The 15259-nt window shown below is 41.2% G+C and overlaps 1 protein-coding gene across 3 annotated transcripts in view; it reads right to left on the bottom strand.

Annotated features, from left to right (window-relative positions):
- The window catches only part of n4bp3 (NEDD4 binding protein 3), a 37490-nt gene that overhangs the window by 4802 nt on the left and 17429 nt on the right, over positions 1-15259 (bottom strand). For all 3 annotated transcript variants that reach the window (XM_061724992.1, XM_061724994.1, XM_061724993.1), the window contains exons 2-6: positions 2748-3028; positions 2516-2669; positions 1300-1512; positions 930-1051; positions 609-804 (exon numbers count right to left, since the gene is read on the bottom strand). In XM_061724992.1, coding sequence (XP_061580976.1) covers positions 609-804; positions 930-1051; positions 1300-1512; positions 2516-2669; positions 2748-2995 — 933 coding nt within the window. In that variant the 5' untranslated portion in view covers positions 2996-3028. The remainder of the gene's footprint in view (positions 1-608; positions 805-929; positions 1052-1299; positions 1513-2515; positions 2670-2747; positions 3029-15259) is intronic.

The raw sequence follows: 15259 nt of genomic DNA, 5'->3' as shown, positions 1-15259 counted from the left end.
CTTGGAGATCCGTCAGTCATGCCGACCCGATCGGAGTCCCATCAGCTTGTCCGTCTGTCCTGCACTCAGGGGTCAAAGTAAGCCGGTACGATCCGGTACTCCGTACCAACAAAGGATTCTGTGCCGGTACGCAGAAAAAAAAACCACACGAATTGCTGACAATAATCTATGCGTACAGCGGGTCTCGAACCCTCGATCTTTCACACCAAAGACGGCGACGCTACCGCTCAGCCCTGCCATGACTGAGCCCAGCCTTTTTTGACTGACTGAGCGAGGAGAGACGAACATAGCGATATAATCTAACTGAGTCCCGACCTGTTTTTTCGTAATTTTTAAAAATTTTGTACGATATAAATATTAGTAAAACCCCACTATTTGTGCTTTTGTGAAAGCGTATTCCAGTCTTTACTTCCTAAACACACATACTGCATGGAAGGGAGCGTTTGATTTATTGTTCACGTAACGTTCATTCCTCGTTTCAGGAAAAAAAAGTGTCAAAAATGTTGAAGTAACGTTTTTTTTTTAATGTTTTAAGTGTTTGCTTTGATGAAAAAAATGAAGGTTGGGGTCGTAGCAAGAACTCTACTTTCACCCCTGCCTGCACTCACCACGTCCTCCATGGAGAGGGACAGGGTCCATTCATAGGGAGGTGGAGCCTCGCCGCCGTACGGAGTCAGTCGGTTCAGCGTGGCCATGCTTCGACACGCCATCTCCCCTATCCCTCCGCCTCCTGATCCCACTGCCCTCGAGCTCAGAGTCGTGCGCTCCAGGGAGCCGATGGTGTTGATGTGGCCCATAGATGCGCTTTGGTTAAAAAAAAAACAAAACAACCAAATGACAAATTAAAACCAGTTTTATTATGACTTATTAATCAGCCACACTACTGTTGCAATGTAAAGAATAGTTGAGATACTGAGTCTGCAGCAGACCTGATGTGCCCCAGATGTGGACGGAAGGGCGGGCGGTATGGCGGCAGGCTGCTCATGGAGTTATGGCCCGAGTCCGACAGGTTATCATCCTCCTGGCTCATCACACGCACAGAGGAGAGGGCCTGCACGTTCACAGTTACACAGCTATTCAGGTCAAATTTATGTTGAATCTTAAATTATTTACATTTCAATGGAAGCTCAGAAGTAGAATTGTTTTCCAAAAGAATTAATGTGCAAAATGTCTGTATATCAAAACAAGTTTATTAAAACAGGCTGTAAAGTCAACAAGGAGACAAGCAGACTTGCCACCTCGTCTTGCAATGGACATTGAATCGTGGGAAATGCACCTAAGATTAAGGTTGTAACCAACCTTGTTGCCTCCTGAAGTTAGCCCCCCGTGACGGGAGGGCGAGGACGAAGAAGAGGAGCTGGAGACGGCTTTCGGGACCTCTGCGTACGATCTGTGCAATCCATTGGAAAGGCCCTGATCCGTATCCTCCAGTTTGGAGGATGGATAGAGATTCTGCATGGAGCTGAAGTTTTTGGGGGTGACAGGCTTGAAGGCAGAGGACCGGAAACGAACCTGGGTAAAGAAAAGCGCGACGAAAACAAGATTTCAGGCATGTTAGAGGAAGAAAAGACAGGTTACAAGGACACAGGATACAAGGTGGGAAAGGCAACGATCATAGCAAGGAAGCTCGGGTTACATAATTGAAATCACAAATTTTATATTACAGTAGATGTATGATACTACACCCTCTGTGTAACAGTTCAGGAAGAAAAAAAGGGATGTTTGAATGCTGCAGTAATTTCAGAGATCTGCAAGTGCAAGGATCTGCGTTGGAGGGTGGAGGACATCTGAGGCTGATTTGTAGTGGTAAAAGACTGGGAGAGTGTTGCATCACACTGGCTGAGATGTATGAATGTGATACTTAATGCAGCGCAGCCCCAGAAAAAACCTTTCACTTTGCCGAACATTCAATAAAATGAACCCAGATGCAACGCAGTCATCAGTATCATTACTTAAATTAGGTGTTTTTTAAGCTTGAGTTATGGTTCCGCGTCAAAACGACGCCGTGCCTACGGCGTGTGGTACGCGTCGACGCAGACCACACGCCATCACTGACGTGCACCTCCCGAAAATTGTAACTACGCGCCGAGGCGACGCAGACCACACGCAGACGAGAGGGCTGTGATTCCGGTTTGAAGCAGTCGTGAACTTTCAGCGCTCTTTTCTTCGTGTATGTGTGATTTTTTTTGGTTTGGTTTTTTGCACAATAGTTGTTCTTATCTCTTTGATTCACTGTGACCGGAAAAAGTCGGATAAACCATTCAGGAAAAGATCGCGAATTAGCGGTCACGGGGGGTACTGCACCGCGGCGAAATGGAGTGACGGAGAAGTCCCAAGGGTTCACGACGGCGTCATGGCGACAGCATGTGCTCTGCGTTGGTTTGACGCAGAACCATAATTCAGGCTTTATACTTATTGTTTCAAATAATACTTTTTCTTGGTACTTCTGATTTCTGTAATTCCTTACTGTAATCAATCAATATCAGTTCCATCCAGTATATATTCACATATTCACCTTGTCATACTTGGCCCCAGTTGGCAGCGAGTTCTTCGTCAGATCTACTTCAGTGCCATCTTTATGGTAGACTTTGGCGTAAACGTCATCCTCCTCTCGGCCACTGGTAACGTCCCTCTTGCCGTCGCCACTCACACTTGCTTTGGGCTCTTTTCTGTTTGGAAGCACAACACCCGATTACATCAAACCGAAAGCTCCACAAATCTACCTGCTTGTGCGCGGCGGTACCCACCTGGTGATGTTGAGGTAGTTGAGCAGCTCCCTCTGGGTGAGGCCTTTCTTCAGCAGCCCATTGTTCTGTTTGGGCCTCACCTGGGGGACTGCGCGGTTCCCTTTAGTGGGAGACAGGTCGGGCCTTTCCACCAGACTGCCAACACTTCCCATGATGCAGCGCGGAGAGAGGGGAGGGGCTGGGAAAGGGTGGCGGAAGTCTTTGCTGGGGCCACGTGTCAGAGGAAGAGTCTGGACTGTCGTTGCCATTGATTACAGGGCTCTCTGAGAAGGTAAGGCGCTCTGTAAAAAAAGATTTTTAAGATTTTTTTAAAAGTTGCCCTCAGAGGTGTCAAAAGTATTCACATTCATTACTCAGGTAGAAGTATAGATACTAGAGTTTAAAAAAACTCCTGTAGAAGTTGAAGTATCAACTCAAGTTTTTTACTCAAGTAAAAGTATAAAAGTACTGGTTTCAAAACTACTGAAAGTATAAAAGTAAAAGTAATGTAAGGGAGAAAAAAGCCATTAAGGACAAAAGCCATTGAAAATGAATGTATCTTAGTATAATGCAAATATATTAAAGAACCATATATGTGTACTATTGAGCATTAACATGTGTTTCAGAGAGCAGAAGATATGATGACTAGTTGCCTATAAGTATTGTAATGGTGCAAAAAGTCAAACTTCAGAGGCATGTTATCATTTATCCTAACCTTTATTGGAATGTACATCCAAGTTTAGTTGCAGGAATCTGAGGGAACGGATGTAAGAACAAAACTGGACAAGAACATCTGAAACAACCACAACCAAATTCACTCTATCCGGATGGAGCAATTTAACTGGATAGTTTTTTTTTAAAGACCGAAATGAAATAGAGTAACAAGGCTGTTTTTAAAATGTAAGGAGTAAAAAGTACAGATAATTGCGTGAAAATGTAAGGAGTAAAAGTAAAAAGTCGTCTGAAAAATAATTACTCCAGTGAAGTATAGATAACCCAAATTTCTACTTAAGTAAGGTAACGAAGGATTTGAACTTTGTTACTTGACACCTCTGCCCTCAGAAGGATGAAGTTGGTTGGTCTGTCGATGGTTGAAAGCATAAAAAAAAAAAACCCCGTTAAGTTGATGACTGTGACAGTTGTAGGGCTCCAGCTAAGGAATATTTAATTTGTGCAAATAACACTCTAAATGCAGGATCAGTGTTTGGAGGCGTCAGAGGCAGGCGGTAGAAAGGTAGGACTAGCTGATCACGGTTTTTCTTGACAAAAAAACTGTGCAACTGCAGTATAACGCAAGAACCAAAAATACCTGATCTAAAAATACTGAAGATAGGAAAGCAGGCAGGAAACAGCACAGAAAAGCACAACAAAAGTATATTTCCTAAAGCAGATTTTTTGCAAACTCTTGAAATAAGGAAGACTGGATTCTGTGCCAGAGGTTACTTAAAACCGAGACAGAGGGTTAACTCAAGCCCCTTTCAGAAGCTGATATATACTACACTATAGTATCATACTCTGAGTCTGTTACCACGGTAACTTACTAAAAATGGAGTTGCATTTATGTCGGAAAAGCATATTATAGCTCTGAACACATTGTTTGACATATCCTAATCATTTTTGTTATGGTTTTTCCATTACATACTTGCATGCATCGCCATCCATGCATCAAAAAACATCACCCATCATTTCCAAGCCATTTTTATTGCTTTCATTGTTTTTCATTTCCTTTATCATAATGTCAGGGATGCCAAATTCCCAAAGAGAATAGTAAGGAGAGTTGTGACTGAAGTGGCCCTGCTCTCGAGCAGTTTCTTTCTTTCTTTTTTTCTCTTAACTACAAATCCATAAGAGCCATCACATAATGATTTCATTGAATTATAGGTAAACTAGTTCAGGCGTATACGGCATCTATTATCAAGAAAAATCTGTATTAATTTATATTATACTATGATTTATCCTTATATTTCATACTGCAATGTCATTTGGGCAAGTACCTTCATGAGCAACCTCAACTGTATCTTTATCCTGCAAAAACGTTTATCAAAATGATTACATTTTCCAATAGACTTACTAGATCCACCCCATTGTTCCAATCCCTAAGTATTCTCCCTATTTTTGCTGTAACTGTTTTTCAGATTTGTATTTTTGTCTATCAATCCATTCACAAGCTACTTCCAACCTGTTTTCATTCTTTATTTCAATTCAATTCCCAAATTCATCACTTCAATACTAGATCTGCAAACAATCTCCATCCCACCTTGTTACAACCAAAAACGTAATAACGACCAATAACGTAATAACTGCCAATAACGTAATCATTTTGGCCATTTCAAATGTAATAAAGCCAATAGTGTAATAATGTGCCAATAATGTAATAAAACTTTTGAGCCAATAACGTAATAACTTTTTGCCGATAATGTAATAAGGCATTACATTATTGGCTGGTTATTACGTTATTGGCCTGGCATTAAAAAAAACCTTTCAAAATGTAATAACTGGTGCCGATAATGTAATAACACATAAATATGACAGCAGCTCTTGGAAATAAAGGGTTTTTTGCAGTTTTTTGGCAGTTAGTGGATGACATATAGTCGCCATATTTATTTATCCAAGGTATGTCTCTCTCTGTCTCTGTCTCATAATTGTGTGGTCTTTCCCCTCTTTAGCCAAATAGATATTCATCGATGTTCTTGTCTAAACAGGCAATTTTTCATGTGTACAATCATGCATATACCATAAAATCAGTGTCTCGTTGAGGTGTCAAATTAATTCACCATATATTTTCCTGGACTTGCATTATTATTTATTTCCAATCCCAAAATCTGAACTGCAGTGTACAATACATAGGATAGAACATGAACAATCAAAATTAAATTAAAACTGTTCCTTCTCAAATGAAAAGTAGCTTTCACTCATATTCACAAAATATGGAGCAATACAAACATCTACACAGCTGCTTTATCATTACTGTAAAAAAACAACTTTGAAACGTCACTTTAGCCAACATGGGGCCTGTAAGCTCAATGTGTTGATGTAGTTTTTAATTTTCAAACATGAAAAACAAAGTTAGACTGTCAGGGTTTGACACTTGCCCTGATTGTGTCTGCACCTGTGTCTCGTCGTGTCTCGTTATCCCCTGTGTATATCTGGTCTTGTCATTCCTTTGTTGCCTGTCGGTCCGTACTGTTTGTTCCCTCCATGTACTCCTGGTTTTCGATCCCTGTATACGTGAGTTGTTTTTGATCCTGCTCTGCAGCATTTTAGTTTGGCTTTTTTGTGGAATAAATCCTTCTGTTTTTTGAGAACTCCTGCCTCCAGCCTCCCTCTCTCTCCTTGCGTTTGGGTCCTCAACACCACGCCTTGTGACATAGACATATGAACCCTGCAGAGCATTCATTTTATATCTCCAACAGCTGGTTTCAGTAGTGATCTATTAGTTGACTGGTTAACTCTCTTCTCTCTTCTTCTTCTTGTTTTTATTATTGTTTATTTCCAATCAAAAAATCTGAACTGCAATATATAATATACATACAGCAAAAACATTAAAAAAATAAATAAAAACTGTTCCTCCTTGTTACAACCAAAAACGTAATAGCGGCCAATAACGTAATAACTGCCAATAATGTAATAAAACTTACATTATTGGCACATTATTACACTATTGGCTTTATTACATTTGAAATGGCCAAAATTATTACATTATTGGCAGTTATTACGTTATTGGCCGTTATTACGTTTTTGGTTGTAACACACCTTTTTCAGGTCTACCTTTTCCCAATTTTCAATTAGATTCAGAGGTTCCTCTTTATTGGAACACCTTACCACTCCATATTAGAGAATGCTCGAGTACAAATAATTTCAAAAAACAAATCACAACATTTTTGCTAGCCCAAGTTAGCAAAGCTTAACCATTCGTTTTCAGTACTGCTCTAGAAGTCTCTGTAGATATTGTTTGTTTCATTATAGGAGGACCACTCGACAAGCCCTTATGGGTTTTTTTGGTTCCACCCGCACATTTTCTGTTATATTGTATTGCTTTTTTTTTATTTCCTTTTTTTTTCTACACACTGTTCGTCTGTACTTTTAAAACGGTTGTATATTTTTATGTGCAAATAAACTAAACTAAACTAAACTAAATTAGGTAAAACTTGATATCATTAATGATTCACATTAAAGTTTTTGTACAGCATTCTGCTCCCGTTTCTGTGAGTGAAGCGACTTTCCCATAGGATTTCCCCGTATGACTAGATATATTGATGGCCCCCATATTCTCACAAAATCCCCTAGTATGATTTTCCTTTTCAAGACTAAAATGTTATTTAAATGTTGTAAAATGTTGTTTTTTTCCTTTCTCACCAGTAGGGTTAAGCCTGTATGAAGGCGACTCTCAAGTATAACATTACACCATCTGTAACTCATGCCATATTATAACAGTTATTAAATATTTGAATTATGCCTCACTTGCAGTTTCTCTCGGTCCAACTGTCTTTCCTCACCACTGAGGCCATGTTATATATATATATATATATATATATATATATATATATATATATATATATATATATATATATATATATACAGGTAAAAGCCAGTAAATTAGAATATTTTGAAAAACTTGATTTATTTCAGTAATTGCAGTCAAAAGGTGTAACTTGTACATTATATGTATTCATTGCACACAGACTGATGCATTCAAATGTTTATTTCATTTAATTTTGATGATTAGAAGTGGCAATAAATGAAAATCCAAAATTCCGTGTGTCACAAAATTAGAATATTGTGTAAGGGTTACATTTTAAAGACACCTGGTGCCTCAAAACACCTGCAAAGGGCTTTAAATGGTCTCTCAGTCCAGTTCTGAAGCCTACACAAACATGGGGAAGACTTCAGATTTGACAGCAGTCCAAAAGGCGACCATCGACACATTGCACAAGGAGGGCAAGACACAAAAGGTTATTGCTGAAGAGGCTGGCTGTTCTCAGAGCCCTGTGTCCAAACACATTAATGGAGAGGCAAAGGGAAGGTAAAACTGTGGTAAGAAAAAGTGTACAAGCGATAGGGATCACCGCGCCCTGGTCAAGATTGTGAAAAAAACCCATTCAAAAATGTGGGGGAGATTCACAAGGAGTGGACAGCTGCTGGAGTCAGTGCTTCAAGATCCACCACCAAGAGACGCTTGAAAGACACAGGTTTCAACTGCCGCATACCTCGTGTCAAGCCACTGTTGACCAAGAAACAGCGCGAAAAGCGTCTCACCTGGGCTAAGGAAAAAAAGAGCTGGACTGCTGCTGATTGGTCCAAAGTCATGTTTTCTGACGAAAGCAAATTTTGCATTTCCTTTGGAAATCGAGGTCCCAGAGTCTGGAGGAGGACAGGAGAGGCACAGGATCCACGTTGCCTGAAGTCTAGTGTAAAGTTTCCACCATCAGTGATGGTTTGGGGTGCCATGTCATCTGCTGGTGTCGGTCCACTCTGTTTTCTCAGATCCAGGGTCAACGCAGCAGTCTACCAACAAGTTTTAGAGCACTTCATGCTTCCTGCTGCTGACCTGCTCTATGGAGATGGAGATTTCAAGTTCCAACAGGACTTGCGCCTGCACACAGCGCAAAATCTACCCGTGCCTGGTTTACGGACCATGGTATTTCTGTTCTAAATTGGCCAGCCAACTCCCCTGACCTTAGCCCCATAGAAAATCTGTGGGGTATTGTGAAAAGGAAGATGCAGAATGCCAGACCCAAAAACGCAGAAGAGTTGAAGGCCACTATCAGAGCAACCTGGGCTCTTATAACACCTGAGCAGTGCCAGAAACTCATCGACTCCATGCCACGCCGCATTAATGCAGTAATTGAGGCAAAAGGAGCTCCAACCAAGTATTGAGTATTGTACATGCTCATATTTTTCATTTTCATACTTTTCAGTTGGCCAACATTTCTAAAAATCCCTTTTTTGTATTTACCTTAAGTAATATTCTAATTTTGTGACACACGGAATTTTGGATTTTCATTTGTTGCCACTTCAAATCATCACAATTAAATGAAATAAACATTTGAATGCATCAGTCTGAGTGCAATGAATACATATAATGTACAAGTTACACCTTATGACTGCAATTACTGAAATAAATCAAGTTTTTCAAAATATTCTAATTTACTGGCTTTTACCTGTATATATATATATGCTACCATGGTACCATGTAACAAAGAAAGGTAGGAGGATCTCCTCTGTTTCGTTGGCGTTGCCATGGTGAATCACTAGACTTCGATGTCTTTTTATAGTTGTGGTGCACGCGCTTCCCTCACCAACTCTAAACGCCTTTATAAACCTTAGATTTCATAAAACTCTGATTTGAAACTGGAAAGTCTGAGTTTGTCATCTCAGGTTTAGTCAACTCTGAGTTAGTATTTTTAATCAGAGTTGATTGAGTTGAAAGAGTTTTAAGGAGCGCAACAAAATGGATTTGCAACAAAGAATTGAGACATAAGACAATACACATGAAGGCTAAGGACATAGAGGGGCACAAACAGGTTTGTGCCCCTCTATGTTCTTTAGTTAGGTAACAAGAGGACAGGAAGGGAAGAAGAGATAGATCAAACACAGAAAAGAAAGAGCAACAGAAACAATAAACAATGACATTCATGCATTACAGAAATCTATAAACGTCTCAAAGGGGTGAAAGAAAGACCGTCTTTCTAAGAAACTGGCGTTGGCGTCTGGGGTTCAACGTGCAGCTGAATCGTAACTTAATCTAAATTGCTGTGTCCTCAAAGAACATCTCATCAACCACCAGATATCTCTTTTTGTCTGTGTTTGCTTACACCTGGTACAGGTATGTTTTTAAGAAGTGTTTCACTAATTTCTTTAGCAAATAGATCTGTCTAACCCTACACACTTATTTGTTAACATTTTTCCTTTTTGAGCTCCATAAATTAAAACCCATCAGGAGTTTGTAGACTATAGAGATGTCCTTGTTAGCCTGTGTAATTTAAAGAGGCCCTTTTAGTGTGCTTGAATGCCAATAATAATATAATACTAATAATAATTCAAGTACAAACCAGACTAAGTGCATGACTAAATGGTTGAGATCAAATCATCATGTCAGCGTCCTTTCAGACAGTTTACTGACTGTAGGATTTATCTGTTTGCCCTGATTTATTACACTGAAGAAACATTATTGACATTTTTTTCCATTCTTTACTGAAATAAACTCCACCTCTTCCCCCTTTACTAATAGAAGTAGATGTTAAAGCTCAGAGGATGAGGATGAGCTAACATTTGGGGGGGGGGGGCTGTTGTTGTAGCCTGCGACAGAAAAACATATGTCACGTCATAATAATGTTATGTAACTCAGATCCATCCAAGTTATTACGGGTCATGACCCCAAATCCCCACAATGGATATTTTAAATCCACTATTGTGGCAAATCTATGGCCAATCAAACATGATGTGCCTTTGGAAGTTTAGCAGTGCCTGAACATATTTATATTTTCAGCATATTTGATTGCTGTCTTAGTGGTATGAGGATTTTTTTATACACTTTGCATAGTTATAAAACAATTTCCTGTTGACTTTTATGAAACTAAACCAGTTGCCAATTTATTCCTCCACCCACCACAGAGGCCCTAAGAGCATCTTCACCCCCACACATCTCTTCCTGTTACATCCTCCCCGCCTCCCCACCATCGTTTTTTTCAAATCCAGCACATATCCCCTTCTTCCCTTCTTTTCAGACAGCCTCATTAAGGTGCACTATTGATTTCACCCTTTTGACCCTTTCTGTTCCCGTACATAAACACCCGCAGCAGTCATAAAACATCCTGGAGACCATAAAACACGCAAGCATGCACCACTATTTCCGCTCATAAACGGGACCCGAGGGAGACAACGTCTTCTCTTGTGCTACGCAAGCTGATGAAAAACCCATAGGGCCGGTAGACTTTAAAGCACATTTTTCTTATTTTAGCCCCTTAATCAATCTTGAACATTACTGCTGACCGGTCTGCCCCCCCAGCGTAAAGATTTCAAGATTAATTTTCTAACTTTTTGCTGTGTATTATTTCTAATACATTATTGTAGGGATAAATATGAGCATTAATGTTAGTATAAGAGAGAAATGGACAGCTCTTGCATTCTTCCACAGTAGTTCAATCAGGCTGAAGTCCAGCTGTGTCACTTCAACACAATGGCACATATTTTACTTTATGATACTTTAAAGAACAAGAGTTCACGGTAGACTAAATAACTGAAAGGTGGGCAGGCTCTGTGGCCGCAGAATAATCCCAATATAAGGCTTTAGTTCTGATATTACCCGAGAGACAGTTTTGGAAGCCGAAGATCAGCTTGCCGTGGCCCAAGCCTTTGGCTGCTGCCATTATCACACTAGTAGCACTAGGGATGGGCGGTATGGACTAAAAAATGTATCACGATAATTTCTGGCATTTATCCCGATAACGATAAAAAAAAATACCAATTCAACTCCACCTTTTCAACTATAAATGAATCTCGCTCTCAGATCCGCCATGTTTGTTACACAAAAACGTCATCAACGGGAATTTATCCTTTTTTCTTTCTTTCTTTTTCTTTTCTTTTTCTTTTCCTTCCTTCCTTCCTTCCTTCCTTCCTTCCTTCCTTCCTTCCTTCCTTCCTTCCTTCCTTCCTTCCTTCCTTCCTTCCTTCCTTCCTTCCTTCCTTCCTTCCTTCCTTCCTTCCTTCCTTCCCTTTTCCCTTCCTTCCTTCTTTCCTCCTGCTCTCTGCTTCCTTCTTCCCTTCCTCTTTTCTCCCTTCCGTCCTCCTTTCCTTGTTTTCTCCCTTCCTTCCTTCCTTCCTTCCTTCCTTCCTTCCTTCCTTCCTTCCTTCCTTCCTTCCTTCCTTCCTTCCTTCCTTCCTTCCTTCCTTCCTTCCTTCCTTCCTTCCTTCCTTCCTTCCTTCATGTACATTGTGCGTGGATTTAACACAGAACCATGAATCAGCTTTACACAAAAACATCATCAACGGGAATTTATCATTTTTACCGCGATATGACAAATTCTTACCGTGGGGAATTTTTTTGACGGTATATCGTGAATGGTAAAATATCGCCCATTCCTACATGGCACCCGACCCATTTGTCCCTCCTGGGAGTGGTGGGATCACTGGGATGCAAACCCACATTCTGCATTCGGGCTGAGCCCAGCCAGGCCCCATGGATAAAGGTCCGGCCAAGGCGTGCGCTGACAAGCCACTCCCCCAGGCCTGGCTCCAGGGTGGGGCCCCAGTAACCCTTGTCCAGGCGAGGGTAATGTGACCCTTTGTTTTTCCGTATCCATGATGGGTCAAGAATCGCTCAGAATCTGGCCCATCCCCCATAGCCAATTTGCCTTGGGAGACCTTACCAGCGCGGAGGTAATTGCCCCAGACAGCAAAGCTCCTGGGATCATATGGGCACACAAACTCCTCCACCACCATAATGTGCCGATTCATGGAGGAGGGGGAGAATGGAGTGGATTGGTGCTCTCTGTTTACCAGTCAGTCTACGTTCCTACCCTCACCTGTGGCCATGTACTTCACGTAATGACCGGGAGAATAAGATGGCAGATACAAGCAGCTGAACTGAGTTTCCTCTGTAGGGTGGCCGGGTTCTCCCTTAGAGATAAGGTGAGAAGCTCAGTCATCCGGGAGGCAGTCAGAATAGAGTCGCTGCTCCTCCAGTTTGTCCAACGCAGAGATTAAATGTCTGGGCTGGCAAGGGAACGCCTCAATATCCTTCCAGAGGAGCTGGGAGAGGTGGCTGGAGAGAGGGAAGCCTGAGCCACGGATGGATGGATGGATGGATGGATGGATGGATGGATGGATGGATGGATGGATGGATGGATGGATGGATGGATGGATGGATGGATGGATGGATGGATGGATGGATGGATGGATGGATGGATGGATTGAGTTATGTTATGCAGTGTTTGGTTTTTGCCAAACATGGTACTGTTACAGTAATATGGCCAAAAATCTTGCTTTGGATGGTTATCTGTCCAAAGGGCATTCCTCCATAAGTCCTGTGGATGCAACATCATCTGTTTCTATATTCTTTTTAGTCAGAAGAGGCTTTGTCCTGGTTACCCTTCCTTTCAAGCTAGAAAATGGAAGCAAATGATTAGCTGTGGTGAGCCCTAAAGGGAAAAGCCGAAAGGAGAAGAAGATGATCCAGCTGTAGGGTTTAGAGTGTACAGTATTGCATGGTCTGACTTTGGGCTTGAACTCGCTAGGATGTCAACTCTTGAATAGATTGGCACCCAAGTGAATGTTGAAGAGACGTGTCCGCCGGGTCAAGCTGCTGCGTCGCCCCGGGAGAGAAACTCTCTCCTGGGACGCTGCTCTGTTGAGAATTACGCTGGCTGAAATAAATCATTTAGGAAGATGTTGGTTTAATAGATGAAATCTAACAGTTGTAGCTACGCCTGTTAAGAAATTTGCTCCGAAATTTAGAGATTTCTGTCTGCCGGCTCCGGAGTTTAGGTCCGCGTTAAATAGACGCAGCCTATGGCGTCGCTTACGTAACCTACGGCGTCGCTTACGTAGGTTACGTAACCATATTCCGGCGCGATCTTAGCGAACAACGGACAAAAAAGGGATTATGTACATTCACTGATTGAATATTATGAAAGTAAAATATTGGTTTGCGTCGAGAAATGTAATCAAAATGCATTTTTATGCAGAAACTAACTCAAAATATTGATTTTATTCCCAAAAAAATAAGAAATGTCCGCCATGTTGTTCTTTTTTATTCAGTCCGCAAATGACGACGAAAAGCATTCTGGGAAATTTTCATACCCCCTCTCTCGCCAAGTGAGCATCTGTAAACCCTCGATTTAAAGGGGCTATTCTCAGCCCCTAACCCTCGTTATGCCCCCTCCCCCTGGAATTGGGAATTGGGACACCACTACCTTCACGGGAACGCGCAAAAACGAGGGCGAGGGGGAGTATTGGGACGTAGCCTAACTCTAACTCTGTTTGGAAATGGTCCTATACCCTTTCTCAGGCTAATTAGCAACAAGAATGACTTCTGTAAGATATATGCAGATCAACCTAAATTCTTGTTGATATTGTGTTAACAGATACCTGAATGGTCCAATTACAAAACTGCTAATACTTCTAATAGGTGATATCTCTCTTTTGTTTTTTTGAAGATCATATCTCTTTGGCACGGTATGTTGGGAAAGACAGGGAACGACACATGGGAAAGGTCTGGGAATTAAATTGCTACTTTCGTGCTGAAATATCTTGAGCCATATGAATTCAGATCATGTTTGTTTCACAAATTTGTTATATTTGAGTGTCACTTTTATAGTTGTGCTCTTAAAGCCATGACGAGGCGTTTTCTAGCCTTCTCCTGTTGGAATAGCTAAAAAAAAAAAGTCACTTGTGCTCATTGATTCATGTTGGTCCTGAATGTTTTAACAGGTATTTCTGTATTGGGAATCAAAATTGACTCATCCCAAGCGATGATTGGATATCCTACTGTCCACGTCTATGTTCGGTCAATACAAATTAATGACAAACTTGCTTCCCTCAAGCACTTTTACTTTACTCACTTTCCAAAACAAAGATCCTGCATTTGAGCACAGGGATCCGCGGTGGCACTCTGCTCCCTCCTTGAGCTTCAAATACAATCTGCATTTATCAAGTGCCTTCCACTGCTGGTCTGGACAGTTATAACAATTATGTAAATGATTTAAATAGGCAAAGAGAGCTGTGCAGCTCCAGCCCACTCCATTCAGGGCTCTCAGCCAGGCTGAGATCAAAGCAGTCCAAGCTGCTCATGATTATATTCATGAGATACTATTTCCTCCAGTGTGAAACTTTCCCGAAAAGTACCCGGCTCTTAATAAGCCGATATAATACCGGCTGAGATCAGGCTGAGGACAGAAGCCTACGAATGAATGCTGATGATGCTATAACACTGAAAAAAGTGTACTTCTCTGGTGCTGTCAAACAGAACATTTTAATGTTTCTCCATGTCTGAATAAGAAATGACCAAAGCAAGACAGAACAAGTCATGTCAAGTGTGTAAGTATGTGTTTGATGAATGAGCTTAAAGGCCACTGGTCAAGGTCTGATGTAGTATTTTTAGCTGCAGATCTTCAGTAAGTTTGTGTTTTACATCTACAAAAGACTCCAAAGGCCAATCAATGCTCAACAAGAGACTGAGCCTGAGGGTAAGTGAGGCACAGCAATTCCTTTCAGGTAGATAGGAAAATATGCTTTCAGGCTGCGACCACAAATCTTGCGGAACTGAAGAAATCTTGCATCCAGTTGTTTTCCATAATTGCCTTCTAGTTTATGGGCTGGAGTGAACCTGGGGACACAGCAAGATTTACGGCCCAGCTCAGACTAGCCAAGGGGCCTTGAGATGCAACACACCTCCCAAATCAAACACATACACGCACGTGCGGATCAAAGCAGTTTCAGCCTTGAACAGTCATGGTCTAATTGAAAAGTGTTCTGGTTTTGATTTACGCATCTTTCAAAGCAGTGATGATTTTTTTCAGAAGTGATACGGAGAT

The sequence above is a fragment of the Cololabis saira genome, chromosome 7 (assembly GCF_033807715.1).
Source record: "Cololabis saira isolate AMF1-May2022 chromosome 7, fColSai1.1, whole genome shotgun sequence".
Classification (NCBI taxonomy): Eukaryota; Metazoa; Chordata; class Actinopteri; order Beloniformes; family Belonidae; genus Cololabis; species Cololabis saira.
Note: the sequence above shows the minus strand (reverse complement) of the source record. Positions and strands in the feature narration are given on the sequence as shown.